Source organism: Hermetia illucens, chromosome 5, assembly GCF_905115235.1.
Source record: "Hermetia illucens chromosome 5, iHerIll2.2.curated.20191125, whole genome shotgun sequence".
Taxonomy (NCBI): Eukaryota; Metazoa; Arthropoda; class Insecta; order Diptera; family Stratiomyidae; genus Hermetia; species Hermetia illucens.
In genome coordinates, this window is record NC_051853.1 from 33,289,506 (window position 1) to 33,306,302 (window position 16,797).

Below are 16,797 nucleotides of genomic sequence, written 5' to 3' on the forward strand. Positions count from 1 at the left end.
ACGGTTGTTGTCAGCCAACAGAGCCTAATTCAGCGTACAAAAACTGTTCCGCTCGAAACGTCTCACCATAGAGTAAAAGCTCTTACTGTACAAGACAATGATCTTGACAGTCCTCATGTATTCCTCGGAGACTTGGGTTCTTAGCAACAAAAAAATTGCGAACTCTTGGCCGCGTTCGAGAGAAGAATCCTCCGAAGAATTTTTGGCCCCCTACATGAGGATGGACGATTCCCTAGCCTACATAACGACGAAATCTATGAGCGATACCATGACCGTCCGGTTGTGGATAAAATCCGGCTCAATAGGTTAAGGTGGGTGGGTCACTTAATCCGTATGGATGAGGATGATGCTGCCCGGAAAGTCTATAAAGGCAATATCTATGGTAGAAAAAGAAGACGAGGCAGACCCTGCCTAAGATGGAGCCATGGCGTAGATCAGGACGCCAGACAGCTTTTAGGGATATCGAATTGGTGGACCTCGGGGCAAAACCGGGATGTCTGGAGTTCCTTATTAAAGCAGGCCTAGACCGGATATCGGTTGTTACGCCGTTGATGATGACATGCAGTTGGAGTTTGGAAATACATTTGCATATCAAGGTATATTTTGAATTGGTATATGCGAATGGGAAAATGTGAATAGGGAATCTCTCATACAAGATCAACACAAAATGGTATCAATGTCAATTCTTTATACCACCAATTGCATTGAGGCGCCATCCGTTTCATAGTTTGGCACCTGGTTAGATAAAAGGGTATTCCACGGGTCATTACCTACCGTAAATGAGAACTTTGCAAAATAGGTACACCCCACATAAACTCTACCTTATCTACTCTGTAATTACAAAGGTTTTGTCATATCATAGTAAATACACTACACGGAGGTTGGCTAGTACACTGTGCAGTTTAGTTACGCTTAGTATCCTTCGATGCTACTCATCCCCAGCACCCTTCCTCGATGACTTCAAGTAGATTTCATCAAACAAAATCGAACGGTTGATATATTTTTGAAGCTCTTCAGGTTTACCCCACTTTATATCCATTTAACGACCGATGCTTTCTGAGGTTGTGGTTTCAAAATAGTGGACTAATAACAATTAGGATCAGTATCTTCAGTAGAACTGACACGTGCATGATTTTCCAAACCAACCGGGGTCATATTTAATGCCTCAACCAATCAAATTGATTATTCCCTCCAAAAGAGCAATTTAACTACTAATTACGTTCACTATCAAATGACTTTGTTATGGTTAGTGATCTTTTTTGAATAATAGAACTTCTTAATTTACAAACGCCGTTCGAATTTTTCATATCAAGCATCATAAAAAATTCATTGTAGCCCAGATAAATAGCCAGATTACGATCGTCGTTACATAATTAATGAGTCTGGAAGCATATTGTGTGGTCTTTACCGGGTATTTCGGCGTCTCCTCCTGTTTCCCAATCTGCATAATTTCGACTTACGCCTTTACGTTGGATTTCCACCTTGGACGCGTTAAAAGCTATTCTTATCACCTATAATTTGCTTTCACTCTTCACTTCCGCCGAAAATCATCCACTAAACCACAACCGAGGGGAGAACTTCTAATTTCACGTCTTCACCGAACAGGTTCATAAGGCAAAACCAGCAACAGTCAGGCTGGAGATAACACAGTCAAAAGTGGACCATTAAAACTTCTTAATCTTATCTTACCTTAGTTTTGCTGCGAGACCCGGTCATTGCACCTTTTGCACCCCAGAGCTGACTTCCTCCACTTACGTCCACTTGAATGAGTTCTTCGAGCCACAAAGATATAAAGTTACAAGACAATTAAGTAAATGAGGCAAATCGTATTACCGTCTGACATCACTTCCACATTACAACAGGCCAACTCCAGGCCGGCGAAAAATGTGGGATAGAAATGAGTAAATTTGATTTAATTGCCTCCGTGTTTGGATATGGCTTTACGGCGATGGTGATGGCGATGACTAACTAGACTTGGATTAAGTGATTGTTTACACTTTCGATTTCGTAACTCGAAGAAATTCATTGTTTTCGGTAAATATCACTTTGTTGATAGTATACTAACAGAAACAATCGAGAAGGGTGGGAGGGAAGGATGGAAATCCGGGGGGTGAAAAAAAAACGATTTTCAAGTGCAATTGCTCTTGTGGCAATTTCACAATGAATCGAAAAGTGACTCAGCGAATTTTTATTGCTAATTTGCACGGTTCTAAGTGCTGATTACGGTGACAACAAGTTTTGCAATTCTGGGGGGTTGCAGGCTGGAAAAGCTACGCTATTGCATCAGATTGCTGAGAAATACAGTAGTAACAAGATACGCATGACAATGACGTAAATTGAATCTTAAAAAAAAAGAGAGTCCAAAGGAACCGATAATGTGCGATTTAAAAGCAAAATTATGAAATAGGAACTAAGTTAAATGTAAGAAAATATTCGAAGAAGGGATGAAAGGATGAGTAGCAAAGCGTAAAATAAATTCATGTCCTTGAATGCATGGTTTTAGTTAAGTCCAGTTTTTGAATTGACTTGAATGTTTGACTGTATCCTCTCTCATAAGTAAAAAGGGGTTGCTTGTATGTAGATCCTCGAAAAGTCATTGATCAAGTCGTACTACATAAGGTAAATTTGGTAGTCGGATACCACTCTGTTGCAGCACCTAGATGAGTATTTTTTTTTTGTTGATAACGTATTTCTTGAGTAGGTCAAATTTTTTGAGAATCTGACAAAAGATATTAAGGTAAGGACGTATCCGAAACCACAATCTTTTCTAGGATGAAGACAAAGGCAGCTGAGGTATATACATCCACATTTACCTTCTCATCGAGGGAGGATTTTCCATTGAAGATGAATTCCCCTTCCCTTACATTACGGAATGTGGGTTATCACATGCTATTCGAAAGCTAGGAATTAGTTAACACAAATCAAACTTTAAACTTTTTTTCAACATCGTCCCAGTATGGGTATTAGCTAGAAATCAAGTTCACAGGTGTCTAATGAACTTAAGGGAAATAGGATGATCAAACGACCATCCTGAGCGGCCGAAGACGACCTATAGGGAAACCTAAAAATTTAGCAAAAATGATCGTGAAGGTCCGCCCGCAAATACTAAGCTCCATCAAAATGCTCGGTTCGCACGTTCTTGCAAGCCTCTGTACTAGCCAGGCTCGGGAATGTGGGCGGGATCCTTTGAGCGCTTTGATCCCTTACGTGTCATTTGCACAAAATCAACGTGTCTATACCGATGCGTGGGTCCGCACCGGATCGAAAAATTACAAAACGAACAAGGGAGTTCGCGACGGCCTAACGAAATAAACCATTACGTGAGCTAAACCTGGAAAATAAAAGAACGGCTCGACAGCGCGCGTGGAGTCGTAACCCGTGATCCAAGTGCCACGATCAAGAGGGGACGAATCACAGTCTCGATCCTTGCTTCTCCTGCCTCAGATGAATCCTTGCTTCTCCTGCCTCAGATGGTTATTGAGGCTCCGTCCCATCCTTGACATCTTCAGGCCATTATTTGGAGGATGTCCCTAGTAGGGTTTTTACGGAGTCGAGTCATCATCATCAACGGCGCAACAACCGGTATCCGGTCTAGGCCTGCTTTAATAAGGAACTCCAGACATCTCGGTTTTGCGCCGAGGTCCACCAATTCGATATCCCTAAAAGCTGTCTGGCGTCCTGTCCTACGCCATCGCTCCATCTTAGGCAGGGTCTGCCTCATCTTCTTTTTCTACCATAGATATTGCCCTTATAGACTTTCTGGGCTGGATCATCCTCATCTATACGGATTAAGTGACCCGCCCACCGTAACCTATTGAACCGAATTTTATCCACAACCGGACGGTCATGGTATCGCTCATAGATTTCGTCGTTATGTAAGCTATGGAATCGTCCATCCTCTTGTAGGAGGCCACAAATTCTTCGGAGGATTCTTCTCTCGAACGCGGCCAAGAGTTCGCAATTTTTCTAGCTAAGAACCCTCTGAGGAATACATGAGGACTGCCAACGTCATTGTCTTGTACAGTATGACCTTTGACCCTACGGTGAGACGTTTCGAGCGGAACAGTCTTTGTAAGCTGAAATAGGCTTTGTTGGTTGACAAAAACCGTGCGCAGATTTCCTCATCGTAGCTGTTATCGGTTGTGATTTTCGACCCTAGATAGGAGAAATTATCAACGGTCTCAAAGTTGTATTCTCCTATCCTTATTCTTCCTGTTTGACCAGTGCTGTTTGATGCTGTTGGTTGGTTCGTTTTCGGTGCTGAAGTTGCCACCATATATTTTGTTTTGCCTTCATTGATGTGCAGCCCAAGATCTCGCGCCGCGTGCTCGATCTGGATAAAGGCAGTTTGTACGTCTCGGGTGGTTCTTCTCATGATGTCGATATCGTCAGCATAGGCCAGTAGTTGGGTGGACTTAAAGAGGATCGTACCTCTTGCATTCACCTCGGCATCACGAATCACTTTCTCGAGGGCCAGGTTAAAGAGGACGCATGATAGGGCATCCCCTTGTCGTAGACCGTTGTTGATTTCGAATGGTCTTGAGAGTGATCCAGCTGCTTTTATCTGGCCTCGCACATTGGTCAGAGTCAGTCTTATTAATTTCGTCGGGATACCGAATTCTCTCATGGCCATGTACAGTTTTACCCTGCTATGCTACCATAGGCGGCTTTAACAAAGTCGATGAATAGATGGTGCAACTCTTGTTCATATTCCAACAGTTTTTCCATCGCTTGCCACAGAGAGAAAATCTGATCTGTTGCTGATTTGCCTGGAGTGAAGCCTATTTGGTATGGGCCAATGATGTCAAGTAACAAAAGAAAAGGAGGAAGACCTCAAATTAAAAAAAGATTCAAGTGGAATTCATATTATCGTTATATCAATCCGCAATCAAAGAAAAGTCGGGAGAAAAATAAGAATTAAGAAAGAAAAACTAAATTCTGTCAAGATCAATTCGCCCGAATGCATTCAATAATGCGGCAAAAGTTAAGGTAGTTACACATTATAGAATGCATTATTTGAGCAATTAAATCCAGGAAAAGGCGAATGAAATTCCGTTCCCGTCGCGAAGCCGCGGCCACTACAGGTAAATATTCCATATTACCATTCATTTTTGTAATGCATCAAATCATATGGAGTGTAATAGCAGCGCTATCTTTAGCATAGCTCATCATGCCTCATTCTTTTCGCCTGACCCGCATGAGGTGTGCAAGTGCGTTTCACGGTAACGTGCGAGGAGGTACTCCTTCTGCCACTTGGGTTTCGCAGATACCCCTTCGAAAGCCACCCAAGTATTAGGTTGTTGCACATGAAATGACCGGTCTGGTACTAAAATTTGAAACGACTGTAAAGTTTACAAAAAATTATTTAATTAATCAAAATAGGTGCCAGGCGATTCAAAACACTTCTCCCAGCGAGATACAAAAGCATGTATGCCAGTTTCGTAGAAGTCCAATTTTTGGCTGTTGATAAACTCGTCGAAGGCAATTTTGATGGCCTCTTCATTCCTAAATTGTTTTTCCGCCAAAAAATGATCAGAATGCTTAAAAAAGTGGTAGTCGGTTGGCGAAAGGTCCGGTGAATATGGTGGATGATGCAGAGTCTCATACTGCAATTCGTTCAACTTTTGAACCGTTGTTCTGGAAACATGAGGTCGTGCATTGTCGTGAATGAGTAGCACACCATCTCTGTTAACTAATCTCGGCCATTGAATATTCAATTTTTGGTGTATTTCCTCCAGTTGGGCACAGTATTTCCAGGTACCAAAAAAGAATAGTGGATAACTCCAGCTGTAGACCACGAAACAGTCTTCATACCTTCTTCGGATGAAGGCTCGGTTTCGGCATATGCTTCGGTGGCTTATCAGCATCTAGCCATTGTGCTGATCGGCGACGATTGTCTTATAATATCCACTTTTCATCACATGTCACAATTCTGTGCCAAAAGGGATCGCTCTGTTGTGGAAGAGTAAAGGACTGCAAATTTCCATGCGAAGCGCCATGTTTTGCTCCGTAGGGGCATGCGGAACCCATTTGTCGAGCTTTTTCACCTTTCCAAGTTGTTGCAAGTGCCGGAAAACTGTCGAATAGTGTACGCCCAGTTTCTCTGCGATATCTCTCACAGACTGACATGTGCCGGATTCGACAAGCAGCAAACGCAGCTCGTCGTTGGATGTCCACGTGGCTCACTTTGAAGGTTTACGTCGTCTGACCGGAATTTTTCGAACCACCGCCGTGTGGTTCGTTCGCTGACCTTATCAGCTCCAAATGCGCTGTTAATGTTCCTGGTCACCTCCGCTGCTTTATGACCGAGTTTGAACTCATACAGAAAAAGTATACATTCTTTGCTCTTTTCCATCCTTTAATACTTTTTTATTCACTGTTATCACAACGATGATCAAAACTGAGATGACTCCTTGATTAAATGTAGGAGTATTTAAACTTCATTATACGACACCAACAGCGCCAACTGGTGGTGGTTTGATACAGAAAAATCGCAACGAACTTCACTTGATTGCCAAATCGGCTATTTCATGTGCAACAACCTAATATTTCTCTGCCATCCTTATGGGTAGATGAAAAGGAATAAAGATTCATTGATAAAGATAGAAAATGAGAGACGAGGATCTCAACTTGAGGAATGGAATGTGCAATGATGAGAGGATTCCCAACTACTGATAGAATAGGAGGTGAAAGGTTAAGCGTTTGGTCAATTAAGTTGGTGCGGGTTTTGATAGTTCGGTTGTTGATTTAGAATGAATTGATGAAGAATATGTACTACCAGGCCTTTATCATGCCTTTCATGAACTTTAGACCGGAAGCAAGGGAAAATAGGGGCCAAGGTAGCCGATAAGTCGATTGCCCAAAAAATAAGGAGGTAATTGTAGACTTCTATTCCGAACTGCAAGATTAGATTTTCATATTTTCATTTCGGTTGAGCTCCTAAGATAATTGGGAAGAAAGAGGATTATTGAGATGGATAAATAAACCGGAACACTTTCGTAATTTGATTCTAAAAGGATTTATATAAGGCGTACGGCCTATGGCATCGGTTTTTAAAGTCTTCGGAAAAACAAAACCTTATTGAAATCGAATTACTGTCTGTCTGACTGTCCATTTGTCTGTCACATTTTATATCTCAGAAACGGTTACTTCTATTGATACGAAATTTGGTGGGAAGGTAGCACTTGTAAATCCGATTGCATACAGGGAGTAGCATGGTTCCACGTTGAGTTCAAGAGGGTTCTCTACATGTGCAAAGGATATACCAGGAAATACGGATATATCGTTGAATAGGCACAAAGCAGATTTCGCATATTTACGTGATGGGTAAACGGATCGATGGCAGCTTATGGCTTCCACCTTGCGCTAGAAAAAAACGAACTAGTTATCTTGACTAAAAAAAAATCCCGACTCTGCATCCCTTGTCGATCGGCGTGATTATTAAAAAGCCAAAATCAATAGTTCGGCTTTTTCGAGTAAATTAAAGCAGCAGTGGACAAAGTCATAGCCAGAGTTTAGGTCTTAAATCGACTGATGACATGAGATGGTTTTTCATGAATGCAACGTAGTCCGTTTTGTTCTATAAGGCGCAGGTTTGGGCTGAAGTACTTGGCAAGGGAGGTATATCGCAATTGCCTTGTGCAAGTGCAGAGACGGGGAGCTTTGAGATTGGTGTCTGCCTATCGCGCTGTCTCAGAATCGGTAGTGATGATGATCGCAGGAGTGACTCCCGTTACTCCTCTTGCCAAGGATCGTGAAACGATTTAAAAGTGCAAAGGAAGAGTAATTGCTCGTGAAGAGTGACAACATCCACTCATAGGGCAGATAGATAGTGCGGCTTTTCAGCAACTTAGGTCCCTGGTTGAACTGAAAGCGGGCTGAGATGGATTATTTCTTTACCCATCTTCTAAGCAGGTATGGAAGTTTTTAGTGTTATCTGTGCAAGATTAAGCAGATACGATCCCCCGACTGTGTGTTTTGGAATAGGGTGGTAAACGATGCCGACCACATTTTTGTCTTGTGAAAGCTGGGATGGCATTCATCGGCAACTTTACACAGATACAGGGGAGCTGCACAGATGCTGAGGAGCATTGATAGGCTTTGTGCATTATGCTGAGATTCTTGTTGCGAAGAAGATAGAGCCTGGCCGGTGGCAGACTGTATGGCAGGGGGTTCTTTGGGGGGAAATAAAACGTAAGAAAATACCTCATAAACAGGATTTCGTTTTCTGTTTCTAAATTCCAAAAACCACTTATTCTAATTTTACATCTAATTTTCGAGTCGCAACTGCGCATACAAAGTAAAGCATATTTTACAAAATTCTTCATGCGGAGATTTTCCCCAAACCCCGGGATTTAGAGACACACATCGAAATCTAAACAGATAATAGGGGTTGTATAATTTTCACCCCGGAATTTTTTTTATTGGTTGGACATAATGTTATATATTTATCATCGTTGTGAGGTGCTTCCCACCTTTCTCAAGAAATTCATTGTCGTGGATAAATGGTAATATCTTTAATCGGACTTTCCAATAACTTTATTTTGTCAATATATGATCCGAAATCTTATTATAATTTTTTGCATTCGCCTTAATTTCAATATTATTGAATTTCTGAAATATGGTAATATACCATTTTTAAATTTATTTGTGCAGATATCGGAAGGGGATGTATTTCGAAGCCTAGATTTCTTATAAATGCTCCATTGGGATTATTTTCAGATTTTTCGGTTGAATAAGTTCTGAAAACGAGACCTGTTTCGCCTTTTGGGGCTCACATTTTGAGCCCTCCTCTATGTTTCATCTAATATTAAAATTGGTACCAGTACTCATTACGAGACTACAGTTCTCACCGAATAAACAGGCAGACAGTAAATCGATTTGTTTCAAACGAAACTTTCAAAAGGGGCAAACTAAAAGGACCAGGACTAGGCATACTGATAAAACTTCGAAACTTCCAATCATCTAGTTACACACTTTAAATGGAAGATGATAAAATACCTAACAAGGTATTAAAGGATCGTATGGATAGATCAAGGTCAGTTTCCACCAAAACAATGGCAGGACTCAGAAGATGCAGATAGTAAAGGGCTCTCAGAATGGAGGTGGTCGTTAATAATAAAGCATGTTAGAGTACTTCATTCAAGGCCGGAATATATTACAGTACTGCGCTACCCTGTAGGATTAAATAATTGAAGGACGCGGTCATTGGGCTGAAAAAATGGAGGTCTATGAAATGAGTAAAAAGAAATCATTATTTGGGTAGATTTTAGAAGAAACTTCTATAGTTTTCGAATGTGGACATACGTTCTTTTGGAACTTTGGCCAGTTTAACGATTTGATCGTCAGTTTATGTGGCAAATTGTAGAGTATAATTAGTATTCTGATGCTATCAAGGATTTTCAGTCTGGATATTCCGTGTCGTAATAATAGAGTGCTTCGTGTGGAACAAATGACGAAATATTCCTCGACTCGGCAATAATTCGACGTTATTCATGAATATCTATTTTGTGGCTGAGGCTCCTGACGAAATCAAAAGTATCTGTCTCATATTTTGTTATCAGAGATTCCCTTGAGTTTTACAAGGGTTTCTGCAAATTCAAAAAAGTGACTGAAGATTTCATTCAGGGCAGAGGCAGCTGCTCAGATGCTGGCTCACCTCTGTCTTGGGAGAACCATGACCGAAAGTGGCTTCAGGTGGTAATCGCCGTACGTTACAGTCTTGAATGAAGTGCTCTAACACACTTCAAGGTCCTGATCCTCATCAACTCATTACTATTGTTTCATGAGGTAGCCTATTCTATTAATAGCACATTAATTTAAAAAAAAATATTACCATTTCGACCAGGCCAAAGGAAACTTATCAGATATTCCTTCAACTTTCTGTGGAAAGCTGAGTCCATGAACCAAAGACAAGGAACACTTTTTTCCCTGATCCTGGATGTCATCAACACCAAAAGTATTATGTTTCAAGGTTCTCTCGATCAACAAAAAAGACCTCATTTATAGCTAGTCAACTCCAAAAAATACTTTTTTGTTGAGTATGTACGTGAAAATTTAGACAATTAAGTAATGAGACTGATTTGCCGCGCTTGTAATAAACCTGTAACCTTCAAATTTGATATATTCACCATCGCTTGATTAGACGTGTGTTGTTGGTGCTCGTCACGAAAATGCAGAAACGAAATCTAGAGCAACGCGTCGCGATAAAATTTTGCGCCAGATTGGGCAAAACAACTTCGGAAACGTACGCTAAAATTGTAAAAGTGCATGGTGATAATGCTCTTAGTCGTAGCTTTGTATTGATGAAGGGGGTAACTTGCTCCCGAAATATATATCTACATTGAAAAATAAAAATTGTAGTTTGGAGGAAGCTACTGGTCTATCAATCTCAGTTCTTAGTCGTGTCCAGGTGTTTCGATGACATAAAGAGTTTAAGGAGGGACATGAAAGCGTCCAAGACGAGGCACGGAGTGGGAGACCAGTTGAAGTGCGGCGTTTAGCAGTTCGAATGTTAGCCTCAGAACTGGGTATGAACCGTGAAACAGACAAATTTTAACAGGCGATTTCGGGATAAAAAAGTTGTGTGCGAAGATGGTTCCAAAGAACCTTTCTGAGGAGCAAAAGCAGCATTTGTTCCACCGGGCACACCGTAAATCAAGTCTACCATCGCCAAGTACTCGAAAGATTGCAAAAACGAGTCAAAAGGGTGCGCCCACACATCGCTCGTAACTGGATCCTTCATCATGACAACGCATCCTGCCACACCGCCCTCAGCGTGTCCCACTATTTAGCCTCTAAAGGGATCGCCGTGTTGCAACAGCCACCTTATTCGCCCGATATGTCACCCTGTGATTTTTTTTGTTCCCTAGAACAAAATCGGTGGTCAAAGGAACCCGTTTTGACCCAATTACGGACATCCAAGCGGCCGTGACGAAGGTACTCGCGGACATCCCAGTCGAAGCGTTCCAGAAATGTTACGAAGAGTGGAAAACGCGCTGGAATCGCTCTATAGCTGCCCAAAGGGACTACTTTGAAGGGGATGGCAGAGTTATACAATAATTTTTAAATATACGGTTTTTATGGAATCAGTCTCATTATTTAATTTTCTAACCTCGTATAATAATTTTAAGCATTGAATTTGTAAAAGTTTTTTCTTCACAAATCACCTTCATCAAGAGTAGATTCCCCAGCTCTGCTTCGGGAAACCATACAATAATCTTAAGGGTTCGATGGATATTTTCAAGTGGAAGTTTAACTATCAGAAGCTGTCAATAATTATTTTTTTTGAGAACACTTAACATCTGTGAGCCGCTTCGGTCACGCTGCTCCCAGGGCAGAGGTGAGGCAGCGTCTGATGATTTACCTCTGCCCTGTTAAGAAACCCTAAAGTCCTTCTGTCAAGCATAATTGCAGGTTGCAGTGTTGACACCAGGACGATGGCTCGCAACACTTAATTGCATGTCCCTAATTCCTTCTTGATGATTCACAATGATCTAAAAGACTCCACACTTGGTATCCACCAGTAATGCTTTCTGGGTGGATTGTCAAAGGTGTTTTTTCAAGGTGCGTACGTTTTTTGAAAAGGGAATATTTAAATGCTTCTGAGTTATTTTTTTCTGAGGACTGGCCTAATACGTACTTGGTAGGCAATAATATTTATTGATCAATGACCTTTTTGAAAATAGCTTGATATGTTTGTATTCTCCCACGACTGTTGTCAATTACGTCTAATCTCATCGAAATCTGTTCGGAATCGGCCCTTTGTACTATATCAGTAGGTAGAGTCTGGGAATAGAATTCAATTTCAATAATATCTCTTGGAAATTTCCTTTCATTTGATTGTATCTCGATTTAGAAGCTCACATATCACGTAAACAAAAGCAAAATATATTCTTCCGAAACTACTGCATCTATTATTCTTGTTAATTTATAATCTGAATATTTTTTTCTGATAACTATTTTAAAAGAACTGAGTTGCGGGTCTTAGCCCCGTAATTTCTAATCAAAACTTCTTCTTGTTTTATCTCTAATGAATTCTGAATAATTTTTTGTTATTTCTTCCTCTACTTTTAGGAATACCTGTTCGATTTCAAACAAATTCAACCGGCCTAATGCATCACAAATTTTGTATAATTGACGGCCCGTATAGTCGTCGTCTTCGTCCATCAACATCGGCTGTAGCACGATATGCAAATGAATCGGATATGATACCTTTACTGTTGAACGGATCAATGAATTGGACGTTTCAGGTAAAATATGGACTATGGTGCACATGTAATTCTAATAAATACCATAGTGATTGGAACGTAAACTGTTATTGTGGAAGATTTTGGAGACACATTTGGAGTTTGAAAAATCACCTGTAATCTGTGGGATTCTTATTGTTGCCAAGAAGTCACTTCGATTTTAAATGGTTTGAACCGCTTTTGAAACAGTTTTTGTTCAGTGGGGACATTGAGTAATCAGGGTAGCTGTAAACATGCTCTTTGGATTTTTACTTGCTAGTTCGGTTGCTAAAAAGGGTCAGAATTCCTTCGTCAGAAAAGGAGTACGTCTGTGCTCTAACTTAGAGGTTCAGGTAAATACTTGGACTCCTCTCTCGGAGAAAGTCCCGCAAACCTTAGTAGAGGAGCTCTAATTACGCAGAGTACAATTTTGTAATTTTAAAATTTAAAATAAAAGAATATTTCCACGACTCTGTTTTAATAGTGTAGTTCGAACCTCAAACGCAACAAAACAAAGACGCTATTTACTAAGAAATCACTCCAGGAATTTCTATCATTACTGTACCAAAATGTCTCCAAAATTCTCTCAGTGCTTTAAAATTATACTAACTCTTTCTGGTATTTCATATTCTAATATTTTTGTCTATTTGTAGGGATTCTCTGGCAATTGGGAAAATCTTCTCATCACCTCAAATTTGCAACTTATCGATCAGTTTGAGCAAGAATTTCAACGGATGTGGAATAAATTTAATAACAAAAATAATTGTATAGTGTAGGGAAAATAGTGAAATTAAATTAAATTAATTAATTTAAAGTGAATAAGTTGGTTAAATCAAAGGTGCGGAAAATAAAGGAAACAATCAAAAGTTAACAAATGCAGGTATGTTTTGTAATGTTGCATAATAATATTATATTGTTTATTTTGCTATCTACAGTTCTACTATTGTATGAATATTTGTACGACATATTATGCAGTTATAGGTTGTAGGGTTTAGTATTGAGAATACAAGTTATAACGGTTATTGCAACTGTTGACCTTCTCAATTTTCACATAGCAACGACGAGTCTAATTGTCAATAGCTTTTGGGAAGTAATTTCTCGCAAAAATCTTGATTATTTTTGCTTATAATTAATACTGCTCTTTCTGATTTTCGCATTTATAATCTTAACAATTTAAACGATAACTGAAGGTGCCATACGTCTATACTAGAAATTAAATTAAATCAAACAGAATTCCCATCTATTCGCCGTTTTTCAGACCTTAATGCTAGTGCATATATCCCATGGAGCATTTCCAATACCCCTTCTATTTCTAAAAGAAATTCCGATTACTTTACAATTTCTACTTTTTAATGTCAAGGCAGTTTTCTATTTTCTGTTAGTTTCCTTTGCGACGATAACCACTCTAGGCGGCAAGTTGTGCTCAGCATGAAAAGCATCTCTATACGTTACCGCTTTCAGTTTTTATCCTTCAATTCTTGTGAAGACTTCCCGAACGGCTTGAAATTTTCCATATCGGTTCTCTGCTTTGTCGTCCCCTTCTTAGCTTTGCTAGAAAAGTGAACTTCACTGAACTGAAAGGTAGAAACAGCGTTTGAATCTTTTGTTGAAACATGACCTATACACTGCCACTTCAGGCATCTTAATATCTCCTCAGTAATATCTGACCTCTACACTGACGTAGTTTTCCATTAGATATTGTGTCGAGCAGGCACATTAGAATAGGAATCGGCAAAAGCTGCAAAATCCACACTCCTTGGATAGCGAATTTTTAAAAGCCCCTTCACCACCTTGATTTCGAAGCAAGGCAAAAACCTCTACAAATCGGCCGAGGTTTCAGCATGATCGGATAGCAATCCTGATCTCACGTATTTCAGAAATAGTTGACTTCAGGCTGACTATTCTCGAGCACGTTTCCTCATATGAGCACCCTGGATTGCTCCATTCCTGGTAGGTTCGCCCAATACAGTTACTTCAGCCGTTCTTCTTAATTTTGCAGCGATTTCGCACGGCGCTGGTCTATAAAACAGTGCCTCTACTCCTTTCCTGGCCAACTCATCCCAGCCTGATTTCTTTGTAACTCAATGTCGCCTAGAGCCCAGGTATTATTGAACGTGCCAAGCATATTTATTTTATTAAGGCATTTCCAAATCAGTTTAGAGTTCAAATGGTTGGGCCTAAGTCCCCCGATTGCTGCTTGGCTATCGGTCAGAATAGCAGTGCACCATATTAATTAAAATTCCCGGAATTTATTCAGAAAATTTGAAATACAAGATTCATCCAAATTGATATTGCCTCCTTTAAAGTAATCCCCCCTGCTTGATTCGTTGCGTGTTTGGTCAAAATTCCGAGGATAATGATACCGTGCGATGTACGATTTCTCCACAAATTCTTACAATTTTTATGAATCGGTAAATACGTTTCATAAAACACAACAAATACTCTTTGTTCGCTGTTTAACTTCCTGGTAAAAATTCTTCTACGAAACCTACGAATATTACCTTTTCTTCGACTGAAAATTATGCAAATACGGTTCATTTGTAGTACGCCATTAACTCATCTCATGTCTGGATTCCATATCGTAGTCCTAAATCTATAAATCGTCACCATCAAATTCGTTTGATGATTGTTGGGTTAATTCAACCATTGAAATCTCATGTCGCAAAATTTAATAAAAACTGGTCGGAAGTTAAAGGATTTTGTGTTCATCTTGTGTAAGAAATTACCTGTTCACGTTTTCCCATTGGCATATACATGCAATTCAAATATTCCTTGATATACCATGTATTTCCAAACTCCACCATTCATATGATGCCATATATGATGATGACGTCATACAAGTCTTAGAGTGTGATAAATTCACGTGAAATACACACTGTAACTGTAATTGTAATTCTAGGATCGACTTAAGGGCGGTTTGGGACACACATTTTGAGCCGTCACTCTCCTATGTTTCATCACTTGCGGAAAGTACTGAGCCCTTACATTTGGTACCCCACAAGACTAAATTACACCGCCCTTTCAAATGTATGGACAGCCCCCTTAAAATCAACATAAAATGGCGCTACTTGCTATATGTAAAGGAATTCATAGACCACATCTTCTCAACAAATTTCGTGACAATTGGTTTAGTCGTTTCCGAGTAAATCGTTTGTGACAGACAGACAGACATTGAATCGATTCGAATAAAGTTCTGTTTTACATGAAACCTTAAAAATCGTTGCAAATTTAATTTGCATTTTGGGAAATATTGACAGGTGTATTTAAAATTACGTTGCTTTCAACTGTCGAGCTATGACGTCGAAAGATGTGGCAATTCAAAAAAGGCAAATAGGAGGACCACAGAATGGTAACTCCATTGCCTTTTTGGCCAAGGTGGTAGTTTGACCATCCAAACGACATCGCTTGAACAATGCTTTGATGTTGACTCCACAAGAAAAGCCTCGAATCTAAAAATTTATGTTATTACGAGGGTGTATCAAATATTTTGTAGACAGGATTGATTTTTTCTAAAATTCCGAAGGGATCTTATACCTGGAAAGGATTGATGTGAAGGTATCTGATACCTTTATTGAAAAGGGGGGATCGACCGTAATTCTCTCTCTGTCCATAAAGCAAAGAACTATTACTTTTTGGCCGGCGAGGGAGGGAATCCGACCGACATTTGGGTCGCCCGCAACAGAAAAAATGCATGTTTTCCAACGGTTTTTGACAGATAACTCAAAAACCACGCATTTGATGTAGAAATGATATTAAACAGAAACAAAGCATATTAAATAGCAGAAAGAATTAATATTTTTATTTGTTTGAAGATATAAGATGAGCTGAGTTATAAATCGTCAAACTTAAATTCGTAATGTCTAAAAAAAAATAATTTTTCAGAATCAAATAACACAAAACCAGTAACTTCTTGTGGAAATTGATGGGGGGAGGCGTACATGGGCGCTATATAACTTTTGTTTCTTCTGCCACCGTTTATCCCCACTCCAAATTTCATGTCAATCGGTCTTGACTGAAAGAATTCGGAAGTTGAAAGCTTTCATGACTGGAGTATTAGGAGAAAAATGATGATAATAAAGACCGGTAAGGGAATCAAAATTATTTTGCCCAGAATATTAATTTATATGGGCGATTAGCTCTCTGCCAGGTTTGGGAAAAATCTCTTTGTTTGAAACGATGCGCCACCAGCAGAATGATATTCTCTTGCAACTTAGTGCAAGCAGGAGTTCCCTGGGCAGATTCTCTAGAATATTTTGGAAGGCTTGTCCTGACTTGGAATTATTCACAAATAAGTTAAATGCTATGAAGACGCACTAACTAAATCAAAAAATTCTCATTATTTATTCATAAAATTTAAAATGCAAGATAAACGTTAAACGTCAATATTGCCCTCTACAAAGTAATCCTCAACAGATAGCAAATTCGTCTTCTTCCCTGTTTGATCTTTTGGCAAAAGGTCATGATGCAATGCATCATCATCAACGGCGCAACAACCGGTATCCAGTCTAGGCCTGCCTTAATAAGGAACTCCAGACATCCCGGTTTTGCGCCGAGGTCCACCAATTCGATA

At 39.8% G+C, this 16,797-nt stretch overlaps 1 protein-coding gene across 2 annotated transcripts in view; it reads left to right on the plus strand.

The window, feature by feature from the left end:
- Positions 1 to 16,797, plus strand: part of LOC119656493 (mitochondrial cardiolipin hydrolase) — a 57,715-nt gene that overhangs the window by 8,264 nt on the left and 32,654 nt on the right. For both annotated transcript variants that reach the window (XM_038062824.1, XM_038062825.1), the window contains exons 2-3: positions 12,076 to 12,251; positions 12,881 to 13,107. In XM_038062824.1, the coding sequence (XP_037918752.1) occupies positions 12,076 to 12,251; positions 12,881 to 13,003 (299 nt within the window). In that variant the 3' untranslated portion in view covers positions 13,004 to 13,107. The remainder of the gene's footprint in view (positions 1 to 12,075; positions 12,252 to 12,880; positions 13,108 to 16,797) is intronic.